General features: G+C 38.9%; 1 protein-coding gene across 2 annotated transcripts in view; it reads right to left on the reverse strand.

Moving 5' to 3' along the window:
- Positions 1-22,870, reverse strand: part of SYNRG (synergin gamma) — a 43,274-nt gene that overhangs the window by 8,518 nt on the left and 11,886 nt on the right. For both annotated transcript variants that reach the window (XM_050714762.1, XM_035561189.2), the window contains 12 exons: positions 21,026-21,103; positions 20,113-20,309; positions 19,182-19,430; positions 18,191-18,327; positions 15,612-15,727; positions 15,376-15,438; positions 12,003-12,953; positions 2,891-3,487; positions 2,384-2,547; positions 1,510-1,563; positions 790-886; positions 350-498 (listed from right to left, as the gene is read on the reverse strand). In XM_050714762.1, coding sequence (XP_050570719.1) covers positions 350-498; positions 790-886; positions 1,510-1,563; positions 2,384-2,547; positions 2,891-3,487; positions 12,003-12,953; positions 15,376-15,438; positions 15,612-15,727; positions 18,191-18,327; positions 19,182-19,430; positions 20,113-20,309; positions 21,026-21,103 — 2,852 coding nt within the window. The remainder of the gene's footprint in view (positions 1-349; positions 499-789; positions 887-1,509; positions 1,564-2,383; positions 2,548-2,890; positions 3,488-12,002; positions 12,954-15,375; positions 15,439-15,611; positions 15,728-18,190; positions 18,328-19,181; positions 19,431-20,112; positions 20,310-21,025; positions 21,104-22,870) is intronic.

Consider the following 22,870-nt stretch of genomic DNA (forward strand, 5'->3'; position numbering starts at 1 on the left):
CATGCTCCTGTACTGTTAGCATTAGAACTGACTGCAGGGATATTATACAAACAAGGTAAGTCCATGTGATTCTGTCTTCACCTAATGGCTTATAAAATTTCACTATTTTTCCCTTATTAGAGAGGTCCACAGACACACAGGATATCCTATCATTAAGTTACTAACATAACACAGTATTTGCACATAAATAAGTTTTCTTACACAGAGCTTTAAACTGGATTTCACAAACAAGTGTATTTCCATTTTGCAAGAGGAAAAAAAAAAGGAAAGTTAGGACACCCCATGAAGTCATTTTACATATAATTATGAGGTTTCTTCTAGTAAACATATAGCTTATTTTTGGCCTTACCGTTAAAGCAGCAAGTGACATGAAGCTTATTAGGTTGTTCCATACTTTATCAATATCCTTCAGCAGCTGTTGGAGTTTCTCGCTACAGACAGCCGTTGCTTTGATACCCAGTTCAACTCTCTTTGTTACTCTATAGACTTCAACAACCCCTGTTGAAATAAAACACAGCGAAGAAAGGCAGATAAATTCACTGCAGGCACAAGGTTCCTGAAATTGTGACTCAAAAATAGCACAAAATAGGCACAGCACATTAAAGGTGGTCATGGACTGTTATTTCTAAGTAGTTGTTACATTATTTAGCAGCAGAGTTGTTGTTCATCATTTCAACATAGGCATACATTAAGCTAAAAAAAAATAAACAAATACCATTTGGGGAAAAGTGACTATACATTAGTATAGGAGAACATTCAATGCAAGAGACACGCTAAATTAAAACATACCTAGTAAATATTCCATGCCTTGAGCAGACTGGATAACTTCAGTGCAAACAGATGAACTGCTTATTCCATTTAAGGTATCATTTGCTTTCTTTATGACCTGGTGGAAGTAAGATTCATAAAAAGATGGTGTTATTTACCTTAAAATAATTACTACAAACAAGATCATCACCAACAGAAACTGTCATACAAAATAGGAGGCAAATTAAATGACTGCTACATTCAGCCTCATGATTTTGTACATTCACACTGTAACTCTAAGTAGATCAGTGTAAAAGTATGAACATTTAAAACCTTAGTGCATTCCCACAAATGTTTTCATTACTAAAATAGTAGTTTTGAGTGTATGCATGCATTGCTATCTAGTTTAATAATAGCATTCAGATTTTTTCTTTTTGCATTAAGTATTTGAGCATTTGAGTATTAGACAGCAAAAAGAAATTCTAAAGAAAATTACTCTGGGTGTGAAATATCTGACACACATTACCAGAAAATCAATGACCTCTCCTCAAGCCACATTAAATATGCTCATTTCTAAAAAATGGTGCTGAAGAGCAAGGTGCTCTTTGATACCAATTCATTGATACCAATGACCCGAACAACATATTTTATTGGTCTCTGCTCAGGCTGATTCAAACCCTTTCCATGCCTATGCAGTCTTAAACATTGAATAAAATTGTACCTACACTAAGGAGGAAAAGATTTCAGAGGCTACACACTTACTTGCAGGGCACTCTCCAAGCATCTTTGCCATTCATACGCGTATCTCTCACTTTCCTATTTGAAAGAAAAGGACAGTCTGAATCATCTTTCTACACGCATTTCCCCCTCTCCTACCACAATAGACATACAGAAGACAGGTATTTAAACAGATTATTTGCAGGTTAGCTATGAAAAAAAAAAAAAATTAAATAATTTTTCCTCATTTTTAAATAAATGAGGAAAATTTAAAAAAAATAAAAAAATAAAAAAATAAAAATTAAATTAAATATTTTTTCCTCATTTTTAAAATAGTCTATTTGCATCTGAACTCTAAAATCTGATTTCTGGGAGTTAGAACTAGTTTCAAAAGGAAGAACACACATACCCACTCCAAACAAATTTGTTACGGGTTTGCCGTTACAGAAATGGGGATGAGCAGAACTTAATCCAAGTCCTTTTACCATCCTATTCTTAATACAAGCGAGAGAAATAACGATTACGCAGCCAAAAAGTTAAGCCATTTCTCAAAGCCAATGGTCTCGGTGCCAAAACTAGGATTAGATTTTAGTCGTAACCTATTTCCAGTTACAAGCTTAGACTGCAAGGTCAAATGATTCAGACACCAGCACTTTTTTCCATGCCACAAGGCTTTAAAGACAGAAAAGGAGAAATCTCTTTTATGAACTGTTTCCTGTTCATAAGGAGGAGACAAAGAACAGAAACCTTCCTTTATTAACAGCAAAATCAAAACACCTAACCTTACCCAGGTTCCATCTTAGAAATACACCCTACACTGAAACAGCTAAAGTCCCGAAGAGCTGGGATACAGAACTCCCTTATTATCACACCAATGAAAGTCATTGCTGATTTTCCTATATTCCAGACAGTTCCTTACCTCAACTTCCCCGGTCAGGTCTTTGTATTTGTCTCTGATGACAGGCAAGGCAGGCTTCTCACTGAGGGTGTTTGAACGATCTCTAAACGGCTGCTCCAAAACCGGTAAAGGTGAAGAGCGGCTTATTTCTCTGTCACCTAGGCTTAAGCTCCTTTTATGAGACCCTAAAAAGTTAGCATATAAAGAAGGTTTTTCTTCCACTCAAAGGCAGGGACTAAAAATGAATGTAGTGGTATCAAGGGATGCACTACGCCTCCATAAGAACAAAACCTTCTATTTACTCACTGACTGGTGCAAACTTAGCCAGTTCAATTCTTACAAAATTTTGGCACAACAAATTTTTATTTCTACAAAGAACCCTGCTCCAAACATCATAGAAATCAATAAGAAACTTGTTTCCAGTAGTCTTTAGAACAATCCCCACTGGCTAATTTATAATTTGGTTAGAAAAAATAGCCTTTGATAAGTACATGCTTTATGAGCTTTCTCTGCTCTGAGCGGGCTTACCTTGAACAGACAGGTCAAAGGTAGCCAGCTCACTCTTGATCATTTCTTCACTAGATTTCATCTTGCCTTGGGAAGTTGCCACCAAGAAGTCAAATTTGCTGATTTTTGGCTTTTCACTTTGGAATTCTCCAAAGTCATCTGTGGACTCCCTGCGCATTTCAGAAGAGATACCGCTAGCAAGGAAGTCTGCCTCTTGACTTGTGTCGGCTGCTGCATCCTGCGCTTCTGATGAAGGTCTTGCAAAATCACCAAAGTCTCCAATGTCATCATCACTTGGACCGCCGGATATTGGTCCAGAGTCCTTAAAGTTTGCAAAGGCTGCAAACGAAACATCCTGCAAAGCATCCTCACTAGAAAAGGTTGTCACTTTGGAAACGGTTGTCATGGTAATGTTTTCTGAACTGCCAAACAAAGTCTCCTTCTTCTGAAGAACAGAGGTAGCTGCAGAGGATCCGCTTCCCGAAGCCTGGACAAAGGAGGAGAACTTCTTGCCCTGGTGAATGTCTTCTTTGTCGGACCAGTCGTAGCTTGCCAGGCTGCTGACTGCAGACCCACTGTTATAGCTTCCAAAGGGGGCACATTTTAAGTCATCTATATCTGAGAAAAAGAAACCCCTACAATTAGAAGCTGAAGTTCAAACGTTAATCTCTCCACACTGTCTAAAAATAATAGCTACTTGCTAAGAGTCTTAGAGAACTGCAGAAACAAACACAGCGCATTGTTGTTTCAATGAGGCTTAGACTAGTTTGCACAAAAAAAAATCTGAAAAATACCTAAGCGTTTAATACAAAAATTCTCTACTTACTAAATATAAGCCTCAACCTTTGAATAGTGTCTTGTATTTTAAGCTGAAAGTCACCATCCCATTCCGGATAGCAAAGAAACACTGAAATAGAAGTTTCTAGACAGTACGGACTGCACAGGTCACCACTTCAGTTTTCTGATGCTGGCTACAGAATCTACAAGCAAAACGCAACCATTAACTCAATGAGATGTTGGAGTTGCTATTTCACCTTACCAAAACCAACCACACAGACAGCTAGGTTAGCTTCCCCATCCTCTTCAATAAAGTATTTCATATTCATGCTGTGATACAAATAATGTATAAAAACGTGCTGCAAGAATTTTTAAGAAGTCATGTTAAAGCTTATCACAGTTACTGCGGTGCCACATGACCGACTCTTCAAACCTACAAGTTTCAGAAACAACACGGATACTGCAAAGATCCTGTTTTAGCTTTTACACACTGTTTGTTCATTTAAGTATAGAGAAAATCCAATTATCTTGCAGAAATGTCCAATCATTCGTACTCACCCAGCAATTATATGGGCCACTAGGTTCTTCTCACTGCCGTGAGCAGGTGTGAGATACGGTCTGGCTGCTTACATTAAAGCCAGCAGAGGGGACTACGCAGTGCCCAGCTTCTGCCAGGCTCTGTCTGCTGCTCACGCAACTTATCTTTCACATTTCGACTGAGATTGATCCGTAGCGAAGGCGCACAGAGCCAGGGGCTAGATAGTTTTCATTAGAGCATTTTTAAAAAGCCCTGCTATGCTACCTTTGGCATTTGTTTCCCAGCATTAACGAGTGTCAGCTTGGATTAGACGCTCAGCCGCTGCTCAGGGCCTACGGTCAGACGGTCCCAAGGCAAAGCACACACATTCCCCGAACATCGACCGTGCCAAGGCTCCTGTGAGCATTAGGGCCTCACCTGGCTGGCAGGCAGGAGGCACAGCTTGGCCTCAGCACAGCCAGGGCAGAACCACGGCGACATCCCAGCCGCCCTCTTTTACTCAGGCTGGCTGCACCACCTGAGGATTAAGCCACTTTAACAAAATATTCCGTCTACGTTTATTCATTTTACTGGGAGGGGAGAGCACACCATGCTTCAGGCTTCTTTCCAGGCATGACCGACATCCATGGCTAATTAAAAAGTCCAACGAGTATACAATATAATGATAGAGCTTGACGGCTACTACAACAAAGCGAAACATCTCTGTGCAATGTGTCACCTATCAGAGTGTCCTAAGGGACAGCCTTCACGCAGCTGCTGCCTGTGCAGCTGACAGCATCTCAATAATAAGCATTAGCACCTTGAATATACAGAGCAACATTTCAAAGTGCCATTTGAATATTAAATTTGTAGAGCATGCAGTTTGCAGAAGGGTAAACAGACGAGATGAAATCACCTGCTTAGGGCAAAACTGAATAGAAACAAGGCTCCAAGGTAAAAAAGGAGCTGACTTGCAAGGGATCAGTAATTTATCACAAGAAACCACACCTTGTGCTCTCAAATATAAGGGTTTGTTTAGAGAAGCTAAATGAAAGTTTCACTAGCATTAAAGAGTGCCAGAATAACCTCCAAAACGTTAGCCAACTGTAATTAATCCTGAGATCTCGAAAATACCACAGTGTACTAAGCAACCTTTCCCTTTCAATTTGTGTTGACTTCAAAACCCAGCACAGATTTAAGCATTGCTATTGTCTCAGTGTTCACCAAGGTGTGGCAAGAAAGAGTGATGACCCTGCTATGAAGATCTGCAAAATCTATTGTCAATGATTTCTTTGATAACCGGTAAGAGCCGGAGCTGAAAGCACATCCTAAAGGAGCAGGTCACCGTATTCCTGCTGACCGATCCTGGCTCGGGGACACGCAGAATCAGCAGCAGCATCAGATGGGAACCCTGAGCTCCCAGAGCTTCCCCTGTAATCCTGGCAGGGAAGGCAGAGAAGGATTTTGTTATTCACAAGCTAGTATTTACCATTCTCTACGTGAATTCATGCAAACACAAAGTCCACCTCTATAGGTTTAAGAGCTGAGATAAAATGTCATAGTTCAAGTCTATGCATTTTATTTGGATTGTTTCATCGATTACGGAAGTATTACTCTAGAGAATAAACTTTTATGAAAGTACTCTACTACAGGAAAGATGCTGTTCAGATACAAAGCGTCTACAGCTAAAGCAGTCCTCAAACAATTTAATGAAAAGTACAAAAAATAAAAGGTTATGCACGACCGTCTGTAGTTCAAGGTACACTAGGTTTTATAAAAAAATTCTTATTCTATTGCAAAAAAAAAACCCACGCTATATTTAGCTAGGCCCTGAACTGTATTTGTCATGAGTCAGAAGTTTTGCATAGAAGTACAGTCATAACCTTTGCCGTAGCTACAGCAAGACGAAAGGCTTACCTAAGCTCTTAGCACATTTGCTGTATAATGGCAAGGGGAGCGTTTCTCTTCCCCCTGCCAGGCAGCAGAGCAACTCGCCACCAGACTAATAAGCGAAGAAGCAGTTTACGTGTGAAAAGCACTTCTTGGTTGACCCTAGAGAACTCTTTATGATGTGGGTATCTTTATTACTGGCACGAGATTGTTTTATTAAGCGCTCTTAAGAACTGCTCCTGCAACAGCCTTTTTCTTAAAGACCGCAGATACGTTTAATGAATAAAACCGCTCCAGTTAGAATGCTGCATTTGTAACCTCGGATGCAATAAAAGCTTCATTTTGCTGTTATGGCAATTCAAAATATAAGAAGATGCATGCGCATCAGAATATTTTTTTCAAAGCAAGACGTGATTATGTGGGAAAAAAAGAATTAAGTCTAAGTATCACATTTAGCAAAGACACCTGCTATTGAGCTACTGCCATTTCCTCCGGCAGGAAACTTTCTGTACAAACAGCATCTGAACTGATGGCAAGCATTAAATCTTATCCAAAAAAGAGCAAAGAATAAATCCATACAAATCTCTAAGAAAGTGCTTTCTTTTGAGAATATGCAACCTTTTTGGCAAGGTTAAAATTGATTTCTTGGCACCTTTTGGAGCACATACAGCAGGCCACCCTGTGGAAGCAGGGCAAATATTAAAGGGATGCATCAATGGATTTTAGTGAACTATATCATAATAAAACAGTATTCCTAAGTAACCTCAGTAGCTTTCAGAAACGACATGAGATGTGAGTTTTGTTATAAAAATCTGAGTGCTCTTACTGCCAGCGTAGTTAGAGCCTCATGGAATTGGCACAGCCAGCTTCGCGCTGGCGTGACTACAAAACACACACCCCGTGAAATACAATGGGCATGGAATCTCAAACCGCTTAAAGAGGGGTCGGGGAGGGAAGGGGGTGTGCGTGTCCATAAAAATCGAAGTCAGATCCATTCAAATATCACATAACCACTTTTTTTTTTTTTTCTCCTTAAAAAATATTTTCTAGAAAACCAAGAATGGAAAGAGTGATCTTCACAGTGTCGTGCTGGAGCGCAGGAAGTTTCTGAAAGCTTTAGAAGCAAAACCCAGTTCGTATTTCATCCAATGCAGAGGGTTTGAAATATTTACCCTTCCCTTCCCACCTAGTTTGATCTACCAAAGCCGTGTTCCCCTCTCCACGTTCAGCCTGCCTGAGGATCACCTGGGGCCGGCACCGCTGCTGGTGCTGAGCGGCGCAGGAGGAGCTGCCAGCCAGAGCTTGGTAGAATACTGACAGGGTGAAATACACGTAAAACGCTGTTTCCCAGCGTTATCTAATCTACAGAAAACTTTGCCATCCTTCATTTGAGCCAACTATAACAACGTATTGCAGCTATCAAGGATCAAGTTATGCCTGGAGGCAATTTACAAGCTGCAGTCTTCGATGTCAACAGTTCAATCATTTAAGGAAAACCTTTGACAGAATTAGTTAGTCTAACAACAACAAAAAAAGGCAATTCTCAAGATTGTATCACATACTTTGTGATTTTAGCCAACACAGGAGGGATTCACTTTTTCAATATTTCAGTTTATATTCAACTCTAATGAATAAATGCAACTCTCGCACCACGTTTGGGGTGGTAGGGTGATGCAGGATGCTGCTTCTGGTCCTAGCAGCACAGCATCAGTGCACCAAAACCCAGCCCAGCTCCTACACCAGCAGCGTTACCAGCAAGAAGCCCCGAGACTGATGGGTGGCAGGCACCAGCTCCGTACCCCTTCCAGGGAGGAGACCCCCGAGAAGGGCCAGGATGAGAACTGGAGGAATACGGAGCTCGTACTGCTGCTGTCTGTCCTGCCTACCAGCAATCAGAGAAATGCAAAGCCCTTTTCTCAGCTGGTGAGGTCCACAAGAGCTTCAGTTGCCCCAGTGCAATTCCGTCGAAAGGCAGCACCCAGCACTGCTGAGGTGGAACCATCGAGAGTGCTGAACATAAGCTACATTAAAACAAAGGGAAAAGGAGAGGAAACCCTTCAAACCTTGTGGAATGAAAACCCTTGCTAATTATTTTTCTGTTATCATGATGAACATTGTTTCACAGCAGAACAAAGACCCTCTGAGCATGTATGGGAAGCAGGAGCCAGCTCAGTTCAACCCTTCGGGAGCCAGGCTAGAGCTGCAAGGAGTTGCTGGTGCCTCTGTGCCCTTCTGCTCAGCTTCAGAAGACCACAGGTATCTTCCCTTGTGGGAACCTTCGCAGGATAAATAAGTCTTTTACATCTCTTCTATTTGCAAGCATGTGTATTTGACTGTCAAGTCTGGACAAAAATGTAATAAAGCAGTCGTGAACATTACTCTCCCTCCTCCAGGTATGATTAGCTGAACAAACACTAATAGCACAAGCCCTGCAGAATTAAGTCTCTCAGGTTTATGTTCAAGCCTTCTGTTTAAAAAGCTTTAGGGCTAGACGTAATGTACAGGTTCTGTAGAATGAGAGAGGTTTCGGTTGTTTTTTCAAAAAAGATTGGTGTGAAGAAGAAAAAACTGGCTTCTAGCTTGTTTTTTGCTCTTGGGGCAAGGAACTACAAAAATCCAGTTTGCACTGGCGTAACACTTGAACTTTACCCCACATCTCAGTTAGTTTTGGCTTTTAACCTTGTCTGCTAATTTAACAATAATCCAAAACTGTTGGTGGCCCAGGATTTGGAAGAATTTGAAGTGACACCGTGCTGTGGCACAGATTTGCAGCTGTCATTTGTGTTTGAAAACTTCCATGTTTACTAAACTAGGACTTTCAAAATGGAGAAGAACGAAGCAGGGCCCTTTATACTTTGGGGCACCAGTTAACTCACTCTAGATTAGCTAAATAAACATCAAAATACTGCTTAATAGTCTCCTACTCATAAATGCCTAAAGAGCTACACATCTTCCAACTGGCCTTATTCACTAAGTCTTCTTACAACCTGGGCTGGCAGCAGGGAAATAGAAACGAGGAGACAAGGGGACAGGTACCAATATTGCTGTCTTCAGTTCCAACTACCACCGTGCCCTCAAAACCAGTGCACAGAAACAACCCTGCCACCGTACGTCTGGTCTATTCGATCCCTCTGAAGATCCTCTCTTTAAAAAGTTTCTGTCTAGCCTGACATGGAAGGTTTCAGAAAGGCACAGAGGGAGGTCCAAGCACCCAGCTCAAGAGGTTTGCAGAGCAGAAGCTCGCCCGCACACTGCCCTACCAGCTTAAGGGGATACTATTACTTTAAACTTTGTATTTTTCAGGAAAAAGAGGTATGACTGCAATCCAGCAACAAATCACACACCCCCATGTTTTCAAAATATGCCAAGATAATATTTATTAACACAGCAGGACTTACAGATCACAAAAGATAGTGATACACAGGAGCTCGTAAGGGTGTTATCAGAATAAAGCATGCAGGTCAATACTTGCAGAAGAGAGATATCAAAGCAGATCTGAGAAGGCACATTCACACAGGAAATGTTTAGTTGAAATAAGACATTAGAAAAGCAGCAAAAAACCTGAAGTTGATTAAAATATACAGAGATCTCCAGTAATGCCAAAGAAAATGGTACTTTACAGATTTGTAAGTGCAGCAAACTGGATAACCCTTTGAGAATACCCCCCGCGAGGTACGCTCCCACTGCAGCGTTCAGTTCATATAACATGACTAGATGCTAATTAAAAATGCTTTAGTCTTGGAGTGAAACATAAATTTGGTTTAAAAGAAGCAGCCCAGTTGAAATAACAGCATGCAGGCAGTGCTCAAAGGGTTATACGAAGTATATGCAAGAGAAATCAGGCAACATTAGTATAATCTACCTTCCACACAAAGAATTATAGCAAAGTTTAAAGAGACAGTATCCCCTTTGGAGAGCAAAACTGAAAACCTTGCTTCCCTCGGAGGCCAAGGTCAGCCGCATGGGAAGCAGCTAGGTGTCTTCTTGCTAATTCCCAGCGCAAGCAACCTACCTGCCCGCATCCGAAAGCTACACAATGTGAAATCTCAATAGCCAAAGGATAAAAACCTCTACATTGGTACAGCAGAAAAGTCTAATATTAGCAACAGCCCCCAACCCGCTGCTGTGGTTCACTTGGGGTGTTAAATATTGCTTGCAAACCTAACGGTTCCCAGCGCCTGGTCTGCCATTTCTCAGCACTGAGGACTACAAAGGGATACTGTCCCTTTTTGACATTAGATTTACAGGTCGAAGAAAACGGAGGGAAAAAAAAATCTGCTTTTTAACTTATGTAAACTGAAAAAAAAAGGACTTGAACATCAGCAGTTCATAGCTTGAAATGCATCAAACATACATAGAGGAACACATGAGCACAGAAGTATTCGTAACAGATAGTCCAGAGCACGCGCTGCTAGGAGATTGGAACAGAATTCAATGGAGTAAAACCCTCCTTGTGGAAAAACATCTAGCTTGGCACCATAAGAGAATACAGACTTGTTTGAGTTTAATAAAAATAGCTTCTAATTAATACTTCAAAGTTCAAAAGTTTAGCAACAAGCACATGATCGGCTAACCCCTTTAAACAAACCAGAGAAATCTTTCCTGCCACAAACGGCAATTATTAATCACTGATTTCTGTGGCAAAAGCTCACGTACCGTAGAAGAGCTACATAAGTCAAGCTACCACCAAGAGGCTAGAAAAATATTACGAAAAAAGTGCTTTCAAAACCAAAGTAAACATTCAAGAATACACTGTAGGTGCTACGTTTTTGACAGCTCACTCAACTTGGATTTTTACCAAGCAGTAATATGAAAATTAAATGTCTTTGCTAATAAAATTATTCCTGATATTTTGTACCCTGTTATAGAGTATCTTCCATGTCAAAGTTGCCAACTCAATTTTTTTCTCCCCTACTTAAAAATAGCATATAATGCAAAATTACAGTACTGTATATTTTCTCTACCCATATCTGCAAAAATGGAAGAATTATTTCATTTGGAAATTACCAATTCTTGCAGTAACAGCTTTTACATTTACAGTTCGTATGCTTCCCCCATTCAGAAAAGCCTCTGACTGCATAATACTTGTCCCTAGAACACAGTAATGGTTCTCATATTATTGAAGGCCACAGAACATTTAACTACATCTTATCTTCCTATGTACATACGAAAAGAAAAAGCAGGACACTTGGGAAATTTACTTTATGATATGCAATCAGATTGGAGATGGTTAATTCATTCTCTCAGGAGTACTTTCATAAAGGGAAATTAAAGAAGGTGAAAGCCTGATAAGGATAAAATAAGAAGTCCCATGGTTTTAAATGTAGGTCCAAAAGCTATCAATCATGGTACTAGCGTTTACAGACCCTTTGCACAATTATTCCAATGAGGGTATTAACTCTAAAAAGTGTACACAATACCTGTAGTCCTGCAAAATACTGGCTACGCTAATTAAGCCCCCCCCGTAACGGGAATATACTAGTGTTATTGATTAGACAGCTTTTCATTTACAGCACAAATGAGTGTTCTGCCTACCCTTTTAGCAGCACAGAGTGGGTTAAGTCCCCGAGTCAAATGCTTTGTTGAAACCAAGAAATTAAAGTGAGACTCTCTGCCATTCATCTTGTTAATATAAATGGAATAACATCGTTTGCATTAGAAAATTTTCACTCAAATCCCTTAAGTGACAATTGCTAACAGGTACCAGTAATACGATGTTGTCAAATCTCAAAAATAAACTGGAATTGAGTTCAAACTGCTCAATCTCTCTAGTCACCTAAGACAAAAAAATAAATACTGCCCTTTTAAGAGGCTGTTGGTTAGCAGGTGCACGGATTTAGAAGCCTTTCACTACTGAAAGACCAGTGCATTATTCTGTAATTTAGCACACAGAAGAACACTGAAACCTCCACCACCTACATTACCAGAGCAATCTAACCAATTCCTCACCTGCTGCTGGTGGATGCTGGCCACTAACTGTTGGCAAATCCAAAGAGCTATCAGACATGACATGCTTAAGATCTCCTCCCACATCAGCCAGTTTCATGTCAAACTGAACAGACAACGCATCTTCAGAATCCTCCTTGCCAACACTGCTGCCGCCAATAGACGGGAGATCCAGAGACTTCACTGAAGCAGAGTCTTCTTTGGCCTGCTTGAAAGCTGCGACTTTGTCCACCAGGGACTTATCTGTGCTGCTGCATGTGGAAGAAAACTTGTTAGAGTGAAAGTCAGCAAAATCATCGTCGCTCTTCACTGAGGAAAGCGTGTTGTCCTTCCCCTCCTCAAAGCCTGCTCCAGAGCCTTCCAGAGAAAGCTGTTTGAAGATATCGTATTTGGTGGGCGTAGCAGTGGTGGCTGAATTCTGCCCACTCTTCACCGTGCTGGCAGATGAGCCGGGCTGAGGAACAGGGCTGGCCTCTAGCTTAAGTGCATTGTATTTGTCGTCTGGTTTTTGTTCAGAAAATCCACTGCTGTTGTTGAAAGCCATAAAATCTGCAAAGTCATCTTGTCCACTGGCTGATGTGCAATTAGAAAATTCCCCAAAAAGGTTGAACTCTCCAAACTCATCAGCTAAGCTCGAACTTTTGCTAGGTGCTGGCTGGGCAGTGGTAGATGGAAGTGGTGGTGGAGGAAAGGAGGATGATTTCGACGCATTAAATGCAGGTGGAAAGGAGAGCTGCTTGTTTTCTCCAGTAGAGGAAAAAAGATCCAAGTCTGCTAGATTCAAAGAGGGCTTAGCTTGTGTTTGCTGTTTTGACTGAATGGGTAAAGAAGGGAAGGATGTAGGGAAAGTTTTGTCTTTTGTAGGTGGCTCTAATGGCGGGATACTGTCGGCGGTTTTAAAATCTGTGAAGCCATCATCAGTTCCTGCAGACTTGAATTCTGCAAGGTTATCTCCTGGCGGAAAAACAATGAAAAACGACACAGTAGTAAGATACTGCAGTGACAACAAATGCATCATATCCATACCATGCAAGCAAGCAAATTATTTCATGCAATGTCAGAAAGATTTTATGCAAACTATTTAAATTAAGACCTGGGGATGCACGTAGAACTGCAAACTCAACTTGTATAAACCACACAAGTTTCAGGGTCAGCAATTCTAACAGTCATTCCAGGAAAAAAAAAAAGTCTTTCAAATAGCCTCAAAGTTATATTAAATTCCCTTTACAACGAGTTAATATAAAAACACACCTTGACCAACAGATTCAAAAGGTGATCAGCTGTCTCATTCAGCTCCTGAATAAGGCTTTTTCCCCACTACATCCTTCTCACAATTGACAAACAACAATCTTGAATTTCACTTATACCAACATAGCATTTGTTTTCTTACAGAAGCAACTCTCTCTCCCTCCCTTTGACATACTGCACAAATGCAGTGTCTTCATGGGATGTCAGCAGAATGTTGAGATAAAAACAGCCTGGCTTATAAACTGGAAGGGGAACGGAGGAGGGACCAACTCAACTTCTGAAAGTTTAAGCTCGCTTAAAAGAAGACAGCCAGCCAAACCTATCCAACTGTTTATAAGGGAGAACCCTAAGGGTGGAAGAGATGAGCCACAAGCAAAACAGAACGCAAGGCTGTCATCCTAATAGGTAGTTTTAGAACATTTTTAAGCTCTCATTTTAATCTACCATTTTTTCCTCCTGTCAGGTTCACCTAACATACAGTATTGTTAAGCGATCAGAACTTCAGTAAGTGCAGTAATTCAAGCATCTTCTAGCTTCTGCTGTGAGTGCTTACAGTTTTAGTAGGAAGCTTAGAGATGGACTTTCACACGAAAGTGAGCATAATTAATCATAAAATTTGGAAATACCCAGAAACTATATACTGAATGTAAGGTTGTGCTGCAATAATTTAAACCTATGTAAATATTTGGTAACAATGTTTTCACTGAATTTACATTAAATATTTTGGTGTAGTAACTTTATAGCTTTCTTCCTATTTACGTCTTTGTTTTTCTTTTTTGTTTCTTTTGCACATGAAAAATAACATGACAAATCTTGAGTTGTTTAACCCATTCACCAGCATATATTTATATAGATCATTTGTAATTTTAAAGTATTTATGCATATTTTATCACAAGCATCCAACAAATTTTGTTCAAGTTTAGAAATACACCATTACCCTTTAATTCTCAAGGTATCCCAGTGTCATACCTTAAATTAGTTTAACCAAGATTTAAGACTGCTCCTTACAAGGGTAATAGAAGACCATGACTATACTTGACATTATTCCCTTCTCCCTTCCCTCCAAACCGATTCACTTGGCCCAACAACAGTACACATATTTGTGAAATTGCTATCCATTCATCAAAAAAATGCAACATCACAGCAAACTACACTTACTGATGGATTGCAAACTTTTCCATTAGAAATGTAAGCTGGTGAAAGGGTTAAGAATGGTCAGACCTGGATAGCAGGCAAATAAAGTAATTTTTTTTTATATATTTTTAGGACATATACAAAAAGAGAGAAAATATTATTTCATTGCATACATTTAATTCTGGAAAAGTATTGAATATGAGAACCTCTCAAAACATCACAAGAGTTTCAAAAACTCAGTGTCTGAAAAAAAGAATCCCATCTTTGAAAAACATGGAGTCGGAATGAACTAGAGTAAGCAATTTTATCCTAAAATCTAAAATTGTTTACTAATAACAAGACAAAATGCTGGGTATGATGTATCTGCAGAAGTCAGATTAAGTTTGTAATGCATTATCTTCTGATCTGTCTACTGACAATGTAAGAAAGTTAGTAGAATTTAAGATTAACTCTTATATTTCATAAATGAGTTATGCACAGACCATTCTGGAAAAGGCTTAAGGAGAGACTGCTTTTGTAATTACACAGATACTGCATCTCACATGCCATCTAGGTTTTACTCTTCCCAATCAAGAAAAAACAATTAAACACAAATTTAAAAAGAAGTGACAATATTTATTCTTGAGCAAAGACCGTGAAAGGTTTAAATTCTGCCCTAACTACAGAAAAAAGTTGCAATTTTGTCCAGAAGCATCTTACTCTACAGCCTTCTAAGAATATGCGATTCCTTACTTAAAACAAATTCCAACTCTGATGTTGTTTTAAAATAAGCCTCAGAAACATCCAAAAAAGATGCCAATTTTCTAGAAACAGTTTCCAGACTGTTCTGAGAGTACATTGATACTTCCTGTCAAGTTGTTTAGAGGAGCAGAAGGACCATTATTCTGGAATTCTAGCAATGGAAATTCTACAGTTCATAGAGAACCACAAAAAAAAAAAAAAAAAAAAATCAAGAAAATATGTTAAAGCATCTCCAAAAATACATACTGCTTACCTATGTATTTGGTCTCTGATGGTTGTTCTAATTCACGGAAAGCACTATACTTGTCCCCACAATCTAGTGAATGTGAGAAAATAAATTTGCATAAAGTTATTATGAACTTGTATCATAAATTTTACATTGGCATAATTGCTCTGACTTTTTACATTAAATTTTAATAAATGCCAGAAACTAGATATATGAAACATCACAATACGTTGTTCAGAGTAGTTGCATATTTTTCCTTTTACCTCCAAAAGTAGCTGTACTTTCAGGCTTCTCAGCTGCAATTCCTTTAAACACAGCATACTTATCAGTTGATGAGAGTGTCTTATTACCTGGGAGTGGCATTAGTAAAGAAGGAACACTAAAAACAAAAGAGATAAAAGCAAAGTTCCTTAATTTATCCATAAGAAATATATGGTTCCAGGTTTTATTTAAAGGAGCCTCTTATGACTACAGCTTGGACCACTGAACTTAAGCTTGTACCCTACAAAGTTCTTAATCAAGAACGTTATGGAAACTACCTCATATCTATCAAGAATAAGAGCATGTAGGCAGGTAGTTGCTGTTGGGTAACTGATGGAAGAATTTGCACTTTATCTCACCTAACTGTATTTGTGTAGGCCAGAAGTCAATTTTCACCGTTATTGATTTTGATTTGTAACAAAGCATGAGCAAAAAACTACAAAACTTTCCACCACAGGAACTCTTAGCCTACGAGAGGATAGACATACCCCAGGAATCACTGATGTTTCATTTATCACTGTGTCCAAGGCAGTGTAAGGACTGTTCTCTCTGATAGCTATAGTAGAGTCAAAACTGCATGAAGTTTTTCTAGCTCCCTGCTTTCAGCTTATCAACTTTTGATTATATTTTATTACATATCACAAAATTAGGAGAATAAAGCAGAACCACTGTTCAAAGGGAAGTAAAAGAGAACTATGAATTTCTGTCAGTGCAAATCAGCACATTTAGGTAACCATCTATTCAGAAACATCAGGATTATTCCATAGTTACATAAGAAAAATCTTTTTGCACATAAACACACTTTATATAGTAAAACTGCCATAATAACCTAATGCCATGTTAGCAATTGCTGAAAGATTTAGAAGATGCTCTGTGAGAGCTTTGCTTGCCCTCTGCACAAGCCTTCTTATCAGACCTTGGCAGCTCTACAGAACAACATCCTTTACATATGAATGATGCATTTTACCTCTAGTTTATGTCATTCAATCCTATACACATTGAAAACGTGAATGAATTTCTATGGCATTCTTTGGCCTGAAGCAAAAATCTTTCCAGAGCCATTTAAATCTCCTTATCAGCAGCCTACAAGCAACATGCAGACCTACCACTTGCACACACGTGCTAATGATGGTCTGGGATGCTTGCAGACAGAGCAGCGTCAAAAAAAATATAGCTTATGGTAATTTAATTAAATTTCACATCACTGCAAAACAGGCTATTACATATGCAGTCTTGGCAAATGTAATGGTTAATCATCTGTACTCTACAGATGGCTTTTTTTTAAAATAAAGCTCCATAAGCAATTAGATTATAGCTCATTGTAACATTTTGTTCAAAAACGAATGCTTTTACAACAGAATAAAGAGAACTGCTGCAATGAAACACCTTTTTTCTTCCTTATGATCCCCTACTTCCCACTGTGGAATTTAAAAACAGTGTTTCTGCTAAAACTTTCACTAACAGAACGGCTTTAATTGCAAAATGACGTCTAACACAAATTAAGATATACTTAAAATAGAGCACCTTCAACTACACGTGGCATTAGTGATTGACATCAGCAAAATTAAATTCCTTACATGGAATGTCATTAGGCAAAGTGTAACTGAACAATCTGTTTCAGTATCCCCAGCTGATGTCACTGTTGAGGAAGCAACCGGTAATCACTACTTACCTGGAAAGCACTAGTTCTATCTGCAACTACGAAGAGACAGTTCAGTACGTGGAAAATTTGTATGTCTACAATTAGACACGTGGGAGCTACACAAAACTTTGCCACATGCAGTAGAAGTAAACACTTTGTAATTTTGTGATCACAGAACTTCGGAAGATTAATTTTAAACTCTCAAAGGAAGCAAGCATGCATATTTTATTGTACAAAATCTGCCTGAGCCAGAATTACATTTTGGCTGTCTCCCAGATGAAGAGCCAAGATTGCTTAAGTCTACATAAGATTTCAATTCAGATTTATATTCAGCTATCAACAATTTACATGCTGGCCAGAGAAATGATAGAAATAACAAAAACCCTGTCCACTGAAGTTCTCAGCCATTTAAGAGTACAATGTCATGCTTTTTGCATGAGTTCCGGGGTCCATATTCAGGGCCTGAAGAAAGACCTTGATGTCAGCAAATGGTTTCTGTTAACTCCAACAAACATTGGGTCAAGCTATTAATGGAAACACACAACACTAAATGCAGAACCCCCCCATCCTTGTGTATTTTTTTCTGAATAGCTTTACGTAAGATTTTTGCCTGAATGCACAGTACGAAGTAACTTTCAATTGCCTGTGCAATAGTGTAAACACTTGAAAACCTATCCCCACACCCTGTATATGCAATTTACCTCAGCATGGTGACTGGAATGGTAAAGAATGGCCAACCACCTATGGCACATCAAATGTCATTTTTGATTCAGAAAGCCTAATTGTAGTTGTAACAACCTCCAGAAGAAATTGTCAGAGTAGAATTCATGTGACAGAAGAAAATTACAGGCTAGAAAGCTACCCACAAAAGAGGAAAGCACTTCATTTCTTAAAAGAATTCTAAAATACTGAAGGGGTGGAAATCAAAAGATCTGCTACCTGCTCCGGTGCTGTGAACTGGTTGCTTTGGAGGAGCCAGCTCCATCCCCTTGGAAATCAGTGAAAGTTTCATCTAGTGAGCCAGACTTTGAAGCATCTTGAAACTCTTGGAAGTCATCATCTTCTGGTTTTACTACCTGCATTACAAACAACATGTAAATTGATATACTGTTGTCTCTCCAAATTGTCATATAGCATGAAAGCAGATCAGTAATATGGTACACTTAAAAAAAAAAAAAAATCAACAAAACCACAACCCTTTCAACATCAGTAAGCAAAATTAGTATGGTCAGTATTTCCACTTCACCTGCACCTCACCCACTCAACACATACACGGTGTACAGGATTACAGATAGTATGCATGCAGAACAGCTGAGTAAGGAACTCTATTCCCTTCACATTAAATGTATTATTGATCATAGCCATGTAATATTTTAATATAGGATAACTACTAATAATTTAAATCAGTCAATAACTTAAATCAATAGATACATAGAGCAAAACCACCAAAAAGATGAACCATATTTGCAAAACAGCAAAATTGATCTCAACACGATTTACAATGTTGTAAAAAAAAAAAAAAAAAAGAGGGTTTTAGTTTTTAGTTTGCAGCTTCTCCCAAAAACTCTTATTTCTAACTATTCTGAAATCTAACAGATTCTGTAGCGTAGTTTAACCTAAAATTCCATTTTTTGTGCATTACAAAATCCTAACTACAACTGAAATACTCTTTCAATTCAATTAGTTTTTAATGGAGGAAGTTGTACCTCTTATAATGCCACTAGAAAGAAATGGAAAGAACAAAAGGACATTCACAGTGGCATGACTTCACATTTTTAGATGCCACATTCTAGATTCCAGCTTCCTCTTGTTTTTTTTCTTTTTTTTTTTTCTGCTTACTTAAAGCCTGTTGTCATTACGAAGCTTTGAAACATTCAGGCTAATTCTCTTTCCAGGACGGTATTTGCCACACAACAGAAAGAGCTCTAACCTGACTTGGCGGGTAGGATGGCATGAAAGCTCCCGAAGGCTGTGCTGCAGCTCCACCCGCTGGTGCCGTTATGTTCATTCCTATCACAGCTGGTCCAATGCTAAGAGGCATGGAGACAGGTGGTCCAGAGGGCATCAGAGGCTGCTGGCTTACTGTGGCAGGCAGCGACATTGGAAATCCAGTTAAAGTGGGGACAGGGGCAGCTGGAAACTGGTTTAACACATCAGGACTCACTGCAGGTATTCCTCTCTACAAAGGCAGAAAAGCAAAGACAACTGTATAGTACACATCAGCAAAAAGGCATATTACATTCTCACTCCCATTTCTAGCTTGTACTATTGAAACCATGGAAGAGCAGGGTTCTGTTCCAGCTTCAGTTAAATCTGAAACACAAAAATGGGATCAGGAGCCTATATAAACAAAATGAACCCTATTCCTATTCAACACCCTGACTGCTGGAGTTACACCGAGGGCAATGATACTCACCTGGGTGAGCAGAGACATTTGACAGCATTCTTGTTCAGCTTTTAGTAAATCAATCTAGCATGCACAGGCAAGCAAAGCTATGCTGAACTTGGCATGTGCTATATAGTCCACTCCCACGAGATTTTCATTCCCCAAGATACTTTCCTCTTAGTTTTCATACAAGGCTGGTATTTAGAAATAAATGGTAAGAGATGATACTATGCTGACAAAGAATGGAAGACTAAAATTCACACTCCACTGGTTCAGGAGAGAGGAAGCAAGCAAGGGCTAAAATTACAGTCCTACTGAAGTTACAAGGAGAGCTTCTCCTCTGGACTTCAGCAAAGTAGTGTTTTATTTTTTACAGGTGTGGTACACCATCCATTTGTGCTAGCATGCAATCAGTCTATGACAGATTAGTTAAGCGAATTACCTTTTTGCACTATCCCCAAAGCCTTAGACGTACCTGTGTTACTGCTATCATAGCCAGGACAGAGTACAGCTCTTCCTTCGTGAGCTTCCCAGGGGTGGTGCGGTTGGCTAAAGCCCATATTTGTCCTAGAGTCTCTCTGGGCAATCCAGATGACATCAGGATGGGATACAGCTTGGCTGTATCTATTCCAGCAGGAGTCAAAGTGGTTTCTAAAATTTTCTTATACAACTCTGTTAAGATGGAGTCATCATTAGGCAGTGACAAGTGCTGTTTTCAAGCAAGTTTAAGACTGCACTTCTACTTTATCTCAAACTCAACATTATATCAAATTAATAACATTAAAAAGTGTAAGGTAAGGCAACAACATTCTCATGTTGTATGCCATCATCACATTTCACCTAAATGTGTTATTGGAAGATCTTTATGCACAAGTTTAAAACAAACAAAGAAGAAATACTTTATACAAAATACATTTAGCGCTTTATTACAAAACATGTTCCTTTAATAAAATTGCAGGATAATCCATATAAAAAGATATAACAGTTTTATGTATTTAAATCTCAGTGTAATCAATATTAGCATGGTAAACAGAAAATGAAATGCTATAGTAATTTGCATATATAAGATAAACAGCCTTAAGAAATGGGCCTCCTCAATTAAAAGAGATGCCAAAAACAGACTGCCCATGAAAGCAGTCTTATTAGCAACAGCAACCTCTAACATAATCTGCTTTCATTAGAAATTTTAGGTTAAACATTTAATGTGCTTGAAGAAAATCCTTTTTTCAAACGCAGATAAAGCCACCATAAATGTAACATACCAGAAACACAGGATTCATTTGATGACTGAAGAAAAATGCTTCAAACCAATAAACGGTAACATAAGCTCACCAAAACATTCACACCTTACATTGCCCACTAAGTTAAATGCCCATTTTCATGTTTACCTGGGACCAAACTATCGTTGTAAATCCAAGGAGGCAACATTTGCTGAATTGGGTCCTGTGAAGGGAATACTCCAACTCCTAAACACATTCCATTTAGTAAGAAAAAGAAAGACACAGCTGTATTAAGATGCATAGATTCAGAGTATAAAGGTCTTTGAGACTAGATCATAGTTTGGCAGCATCATTTAGCTTTTCAGGCAAAGATTTCAGATAGGAATCACTGTGCTTAGAGGAAAAACAGCTACTGCCGAAATATATATTTCAACATAACAATTAGAATGATTTGGGGGTAACAGCAAGAATACAGTTATATACACAATGAAATAAGGAGCTCCTCGTTTGCCAAATTTCCGGTTGTACAGAAGCTCAAGTCTCGTTGTCTCTTAAAATTGCTTAACAGCCACAGTGCAATATCAAAGTAATCTTCCCATCAGCTGCATACTATTAGGACTATTTGAGGAAAAACTAAATTAATACCTTCCAGAAGCATAAGAACCATTCACAACATTCCTCAAGAAAATCCTTAGTGGGGAAACCCACAAGCAGCCTACTATACTGAACCTCGGCAAGATCTTTTCCCATGTTCCCAAAACATATCCATCGCCTCCTTGCTCCTACACTTCAGAACCAGAAGGTATCACAGCTGCCTTCACTGCTATGAACTTCTGTGTCACCTGCCACTACTCTGTCCCTGTGAACCGATTACTTCCTTCTCCACTACATTAACTCTTCCCCTTGGTCTCACATTTACTTCCCACCTAGCTCCTCCTGAGCAGATTCTGTGCTCATTTTGTATGGAACACGAGAAACTCTGAATCATTTTGGATTTCATGGTCTTTTCTACTCACTCTTTCCCAGTGCACCTCCTCGTCTTCCACACGGATCGTCTCCTGACTGCAATCTAATTTCTAATCATCCTGTAACTCCAAGTACATTTTAACAATCAATTCCTTCCATTTCTCCACCCAAGGAAAAGAAATTTGCTATTTTCTCCAATCTCATTATTATTATTCAGCTTTAACCACTCTTCCATAGACATTTATGCATCCTACCAATTCTTGCTTCTCACCCTTGAATCTCTCTGATAAAATTCAGCCCCTAAAAATCAAATAATGAGAAATGAAAAGGAATTCTGTCATATTTAGTTGATAGATAAGCGAGTCTTATTCAAAACGCTGATAAAATCCAGATGGCTAAAGGTCTGCCATTTTTCAGCATTATCACTTAACCACTGAACTTCTGTTCCTCACAAAGTACTTCAGCTCATCTTTCAAAATACCCTTAACAATATTTAGACGTATTCTTAACTATTGTTGCTCTCCGATTGTATTGAATTTGTGCAAAAACAATGCAATTGCCTGAACTATGAATAAATGAACAGCTCCTATTTCATTCTGTATATTCTTCAAAGTCACCTTTAACAATTTACTGTGTATTAAAAAGCCCCTCCATTATTAAAAATGTCTATTCAAACCATTTAATTTCATCCAGTATTAAAACAAACAAACCCATTGGATAAGAAAATACTTGAAAGCAACATATCCAGTGACTGAGAAGAGGAACATACAAGATTATTAATAAAAAGTCATGGTACCTTTAGGCAAAAAATAATTGCTCGAGAAAGTGCCTAATTCAATTATCTACACACCAGAAGCTCTCTCCCCCTTCTCTGTCTCCTCTCACCCTCCAGTAAAGTGAGATGACAAAAAGGGCTACATTTATTTTTATCATACTTGGCTACACTTGAGCTCAGATTTCATGTAACCCTTGAATACAACATCAGAGCACTTACCAAGGCGTACCAGATACCTTGCATTTATTTTGATTGAAATAAAACAAAACCAA

The sequence above is a fragment of the Cygnus atratus genome, chromosome 20 (genome assembly GCF_013377495.2).
Source record: "Cygnus atratus isolate AKBS03 ecotype Queensland, Australia chromosome 20, CAtr_DNAZoo_HiC_assembly, whole genome shotgun sequence".
Classification (NCBI taxonomy): domain Eukaryota; kingdom Metazoa; phylum Chordata; class Aves; order Anseriformes; family Anatidae; genus Cygnus; species Cygnus atratus.